At 45.1% G+C, this 6,870-nt stretch overlaps 1 protein-coding gene across 1 annotated transcript in view; it reads right to left on the bottom strand.

The window, feature by feature from the left end:
* Positions 1–2,189: 2,189 nt before the first annotated feature.
* The window catches only part of LOC119453591 (guanine nucleotide-binding protein G(o) subunit alpha), a 28,404-nt gene continuing 23,723 nt past the window's right edge, over positions 2,190–6,870 (bottom strand). The window contains exon 10 of the mRNA XM_037715641.2: positions 2,190–4,860. Within this exon, the coding sequence (XP_037571569.1) occupies positions 4,670–4,860 (191 nt within the window). The 3' untranslated portion in view covers positions 2,190–4,669. The remainder of the gene's footprint in view (positions 4,861–6,870) is intronic.

Raw genomic sequence — 6,870 nt, 5'->3', positions numbered from 1 at the left:
CTTGCTTCTGCAGTTGCACGTAATTAGAAGCCCGAAGGTGATGGGCTGACAGGAGGTTAAAGAGAGGAAATTAAATGTGATTTAAAATAATGGATAATTCTAGGCCTTAACCACCGTTACCGAACACACTGTTATCAGCTCAAAACGAAACAGCTCTGGAAGGTGGATTCCGAGTGATTTTTGTCTTCAATCTTTGGCGCCATTTCCTTTTGTGTCATATATACCTTCGCCATGGTGCACCGAAAAATTCCCAGCTCAGTGAAATCTCCAGCTGCTGAATTTAGCTCTAAAAAATGAAGTGACTAATCATAGGTATAATAATGAGGAGGAAACAAAAAAAAAAAGCTTTGGGGCTTCCAAACTGAAAGCAAACACCAAGCACAAAAGAAAGAAGAAATTGATAATAAATATGCAAATATGTGCTTCACAACCATACAGCAAGACCATGTTTCATGCCAAAAAAAAAAAAAAAATCACGGCATTGTTTTGTACACAAGTGATTCTATGTATGACCAATAAATTAAGAGAATGTGAGGGGGAAACAGAATGCGCTAATGGACGGATGCTCTGGAAGACTCCAAGCAGGTTTGAGAATGACAAATGCAATAACAATATAAACGTGAACGAAACTAGACGTGGCAAAGTAAAGCGAAGAATCAAATGGTGACTGAGGGTTTACTCTGAACAAGTCTGCAGGTAACAACAATGTACGGGATGTTTTTTTGCAGACCATACGTAATTTTTCAGGACCACTTCTGGCAGATAGCACAACTCTGGTCCCTGAGCTAGAATACTTGAAGAGGTGGACATCACTTACAAGAGAAATTGAAATGCACAATGAATTAATCACAAAAAAATTCGCTACTTAGTTTTTTTTTTTCTTTAAGTTACCTTTACGACACATATTGCAACTTAGAAACTGTAGCCGGTGAGTTCGCAAGGCGTATCCACTTGGAACGAATTCTGAGGATGGCATGGGTTTCAAGCAAGACACTCATTCCCAGAGCAGGCGATGAAATATACTGGCAATCTATTTACTTTCATGCTTCAATGCATAAAACAATGTTTTGTTGAAAACGTAAGAGGGAGAATGGTGCATTTTTGCCGCAAGTTTGATGATGCAGATCTCGAAACCGGTGCTATCATCGTAATTCGTTCCAAGTCCATATGCCATGCAAACATGCCGGCTCCAATTTGTAAATTGAATTATGTGCCATAAAGTAACTATAGTAAAAAAACTTAATTTGTAAAATTTTTTCCAATTAGTCGATTACAAATTTCGATTTCTTGTGGAAGTAATGTCCACTTCTTTGAGTAATCCAGTTCAAGGATTATAATTGTGCTACCTGCCACAGGCGATTTGATAAAATTCTCTATGGTTTAAAAAAAGAACACCCGGTATATATTGGCATCCTGGCAAATGACAAATGGCGCAACCTTGCCAAGTAGAAAACATGGACACTTCAACGGTTTGCACTGGCCAGTTTTTGATGAAACACTGTTGAGCAGAGGATGCGGACAAGCTCAGTGCTGAGTCGAACACTGTGATAAGTACAGAAAACATAAACACCCAAAAACATCCAAAAAATAAGAGACTTGCAAAAAGCTGCGAGAAAGCTTGAGACAAAGCCACCACATTGACCAGCAAAAAGTACATAGTACGTAAAGAAATAAAAGGCACTGTTCTGGTTCAGCTTGACCTGTCAGCTTATTTCTGGAATGGAGATTATTCGAAGGAGAGCTCAAGCAAAGCCATGCTACAAAAAAAAAACTGTATAAAAAGGGGGAAGTGTATTGAAGTGACGCACTTGGCGTTTCAACAGCCACGTCACCGGTCTTTGTTCGTGTCGTGCACCAGAGATCCCTCGCTAGTGTGACACACACTACCCTGTGAACCTTGTGACGATGAATACGGCATCTCCAAACAGCTGACACGGAAATGATAAAAGAGAGAAACATGCTCACAACCGAGACGACAACCAAAGATGATGACGCGACTACAACACCATTCTTTCACTACGTGGTGACAGTCAACTGACACCCAGGCACACTGGTGAAATCCTTGACAGCTCAGCAAGTTTTGGATTAGTTTGTGATTAGTTTTGGATTAGCTTGCAAGCTTGCAGCTATGTGTTGAGCTTTCATACAAGCACCATTTACAGAATTGTAGCGATTTGGGCCTGTTGGTTGTACATCGGAAATAGTTTGAAGCGCAAATACACAGACACAAAAGAGCACACGAGACACAGACGAGCGCGCCCGTCTGTGTCTCGTGTGCTCTTTTGTGTCTGTGTATTTGCGCTTCAAACTATTTCCCACCATTTACAGTCAGATCGGCATAGTGGAACAACAAATGGACTAACACCGGTGCAATTAGAGTGCGTGGCACCACCATTGCGGTTGGTATCCCAGCACGTTCATCATGCAGTAGTCATGCTGACGCTTACTTTAGGTGACCATCAAATTATTTCGGAATGAAGTCGTTACTGGTGACCAAATGGCGAGTCAGGAATAGGGCTACAAGGAAATTTTGGTAGCGAGCATGCCAACTGCTTCAGTGCGTAAAAACAAACACGACTGGTAAACAGAAGCCATATTCTACGATATCCGAGTCTGTATAAGGACCTCTCGTCCCTAGAAGGCACTTTGCATCCCGCGTGGGCTTTACATCGGCTGCACTAACAACCACACCAACCGGTATACTAATCATGAGCAGGGTAGGTAGCCGAAAGGCTGCTCTTTATGGACATGTCCGTTACATAGGAACCACAACCAAAATATTGTATATACTGTTCCGAAAAATAAACAATGCATAATTTTCCATTTTTGATTCGACTGCAGCCCTCAAGCCTCGCCGCTCTATAAAGAAGTGGTTGTACTTGGCAACGGTATCCTCAGCTGGTCGTTCTCAGACTTTTAAGCCGGAGTCAGGGCGCCCGAGCTGAATACTTGTCAGGTTTTCGTAGGAACAAGAACACCGGAAAAACGGAGATGGACAACTTTTGCACCTCGGAGCTTGCCTCTGAGTGAGGGGTGACCACACTGTCACGTGGCCATGCACCAGCCAGACCTCACAGCTCCTTTGACCGAAAAGGCGCTCAGAAAATGGCGAAAAAATATCAGAGCGCTTTCCGTTGGTGCCAACTGCCTGAACAAAACTGGCCAAATGAATGCTCCATTTCGACAAACCAAATAAATACGTAGCTGTACTTCGAAGCACTGCAGAGTGACGAGCTAAAGATACGCTTCCAAGAGACGTGCAGCAAGGTTCCCAGGATGCGACTGATGTACTGACAAGAATTTACGTTTCAGTTTCACTGGAACCTACAGCCACGTTTGAGTTTCACCGGAACTTACAGCCGTATTTTCACGGGGGCGAGCAGTTTGAACATAATATTGCACAATTTCACCACATGGTTGAAAAAAAATTATAAGTTACAGATAGGCAAAGCCAGGACCACACCCGAGGGCTGAAGATCCACTACCAAACCAATCGAAAGAAATGCAGAGGCGGCAATTACAGATGCCGCTCACACATGAACACGCCAAAAGGTGGAGTGGACGCATATTGCACGCGAGCTGCAGCTTGTTCCCCAAGGAAGCCATCCACTGATTCTTTCTTTCTCCCACAGCTCATGTGTACATAAGGACGAACTCACATCAGAGTCAATAACCCTGTGGCAAAAGTGATCATTACCAGAGATGAACAGAGTACGAGTGAGGGGGAGATTCTCGACAGGGATCTACATTACCCCGAGCAGCAAGGTAACCAGATTGCCGTAACTTGCAGTTTCAAATAGAAGCACTGCCTTTAAACAAGAAGGAGCTGTCCTCCTACTATAGCGGACACATCTTCAAACGACTTTCCCGCCTGTAAAAGAGTTTTAGTTTGTCCGTAAACACATCAACCTTTATGTAACACTGGGATACAGGGGACGTGAACTGCAGAAAGAACACTGGTGGCGACATCTTGTGACGCTTTGGGTAACCACAACACAGTAGACAGGTTTTCGTGTTTACGTGGGTGTTCTTGTTGAACAAAAATGAAGAAAAGCCGTACGTTAATGACTACGTGGTAGCCCAAAAATTAACATCAGCTAAGTAGAACAAACTTAATCAATGCCAATAGTAGCTCTGTGTCTTCTCTGGTTAAACTCCACGTCACCAGATGGCACCACCATAATGGCCACCCACATTTACGTCATCGATACCTAAGGGAAATATGTTTACAGACCAATTAAAACTCCCAATTTCCTTCTGCCTGCTACGCAGCAGTGTCGATACAAGATTAGAGCACGAAGGCTCCAGCGAGAGCGGGAGACCCTCTCTTTAGTCGTCAGCACGGAACCTGTCTGACAGCTGGTCACGACACGGGACCACAAGCGGCACAGATGTCTCCAGCGTCCACAGATCCAAATCATGGGCAAATGTACAAAGAAAAACACAATGAACTCGACTAACTGCAGCGTGCATTCGTTGCCCGCATGCTGACTGGACAGTTGCATAGCAAGTGTACACATGTACAGACACCTGCTACACTCCGCAAAGCATATGAGAAACTGTGCTTGTCCCGAGATCTCTGACATGCTGCCTTTTGTTCGCAAGCCAAGTAGCACCGATCATTGCCAGGCCGACCACGAACTGACCGTGGAGTGACTGTGCCGGGAACCTAAAGGAGGGTGGCAGTGCGCAGGTTTCCTCTCAGGACGGTGTCCATGGCAACCTGGAACACCACCTGGACGTTGCTGGTGTCAGTGGCCGTGGTGAAGTGAGGGTACACCACCTTGTTAGGGTCCCGGTTGCGGCTCTGGAACTTGTGCTGGATGAAGAGTGCACCGCTGTCCACGTCGTAGTCGGCACCTGCGTGCAGAAGTGCATTCAGGAATGCAACTTCGATTGAGTAAACTGTCTTGGATGCACCAGTGTCCACTGAATTCAATGCATGAGCCTCGCAACCACAAGATTTCTGCAAGGGTTCTGGGAGACATCCACAATAAGTTCTGCAAGAGCTCTACTGCAAGTTCTGACATCTTGTGAGGTCACTATAGGAGCTTTCAGGAGGGCACCCTATGTTAATGTCGTAGTGGATATGTGCACCACGAAGGTGCACAGTCCTTTCATTGAAAAAGAACTATCTTGTGCACAATTCACAAGGAAGGAAAGAGGTGACAGAACAGAGCAACAGGTCAGAAGTACACAGTCTATTGCTGCAGCACTTTTTTCCCGATACACTGACACTACCGCACGACTACAAGTAATGACGTTTGGAGCACACACAGTCAAACCTCGATATAACGAATCTCGATTTCATGAAATTTGCAATGTAACAAACTATTTTAATTTCCCGACCTTAGTTCCATTGAAAACTGTGTATTTCTTTTCGTGATTTAATGAAGTAACTCCATGACACGGTTTCGACCTAAAGAAGTTTTCGGCCATTTCAAACATGTACTTGGAGCCTGTACGGCAGGTAAATCTAGTAAAGAACTACAAAACTGTCAGCCGAGGCAAAACTTCATTGCAAGCGTCCTTCCGCATGACAAGTTTGAGCAGCAAAAACGCGTCAAAGCGAGCACGCTCGGACACGGTACGCAGCAAACACTCGCTGCGCTCTTTGTTGCATTGGTAAACAACTTGCGGAGGCCACGAGGCACGTGGCAGCTCTGAGAAACCCGAAAGATGACGATTCTTCCAGTGCAAGGTGGGTGGGGAGGGAGTGAACGCGTGGTAACATCATCAAGCATGCGCTACGGACTGACGTACAGGAGATGCGCACCTATTTGCCCTCTCCCACCAGCGCGAGCGTCTCCTCTACCATGGCCGAGGGTGCACATGGCTGTCCACACGCCCATATGCTGGCCACACGGTGCATCTTGGAGGTACACCGTGGCAAGTGCAAAGGCTGAGCAGAGATAGGTTGGTGCCTTGATACGCACTGTGTTCTCTTGCATCTAGTGTTAGTGGTCGCATAGTTTCCGAGACATGGCGTGACGTTCGCTTGCGTTGTGACAGCGAGTGTTTGCGGCCATCGAGTGAGATCTGTTCATGTTTGCTTGAGTGCATGTGACATCGATAAAACTACGAAACTTACTTCGTGTAGTTGTATCTGCTATCGCCATTAATGCTCCACTTTTCTGGCAAAACTTCGACATATTGTTTTTCTTAGGATGAATATCCGTATCTTCTTACACTTTTGTCTTTAGTTTGTGGGTGCCATCTGATGACAGCTACGGGCACTAAGCGTAGTCAGACATGGCATCCCAGATTTACGCTGCCATGCGACGCAGCACGTGCAAATCTCGAATGCCATGAGCCGTGCCGATGCATTGCTCTCGGTGCGATTTACACCATACGCGTGGCACTCATAACAGCACTAAAGCCAGACCTTCTTTTGATTTGTTTAAAAGTGCTCACTGACAATATACTATCCATCACAAATATTCTGGGAAATTGTGAAATTATTTTTACTGCTCAAACTTCGAAACCTCGAATTAACAAAATTCACGATTTAACAAAGTTTTTTTGCTGCAAGTATGTACAGTGCTCACGGATTGAAACGAGACAATTTAGGCCTTACTAATGCGCATGCTTTTGTTTCCACTGTCGGTAGTTCGTGTGACATCGGCGTAATCTCGACTCGTACGCTTAGATCACAGTCCGCGTCACCTTTTGTGACCAGATTCGAAGCAACATGACATGGTACTCTCGAGTAACTGCACATAAGGAGTGATCTACCAACAATTTACCTGTCCCGTTTCAATCCGTGAGTACTGTACAACTTCATTAGAGGCAGTTGAGGAGAAGGATGGAGGCAAGCCTTCCAACACACGGCGTGTTCGGCCCACCACATTCGAAGATGTGGAACAATTC

Source organism: Dermacentor silvarum, chromosome 5 (assembly GCF_013339745.2).
Source record: "Dermacentor silvarum isolate Dsil-2018 chromosome 5, BIME_Dsil_1.4, whole genome shotgun sequence".
In the NCBI taxonomy this organism is placed as follows: Eukaryota; Metazoa; Arthropoda; class Arachnida; order Ixodida; family Ixodidae; genus Dermacentor; species Dermacentor silvarum.
Note: the sequence above shows the minus strand (reverse complement) of the source record. Positions and strands in the feature narration are given on the sequence as shown.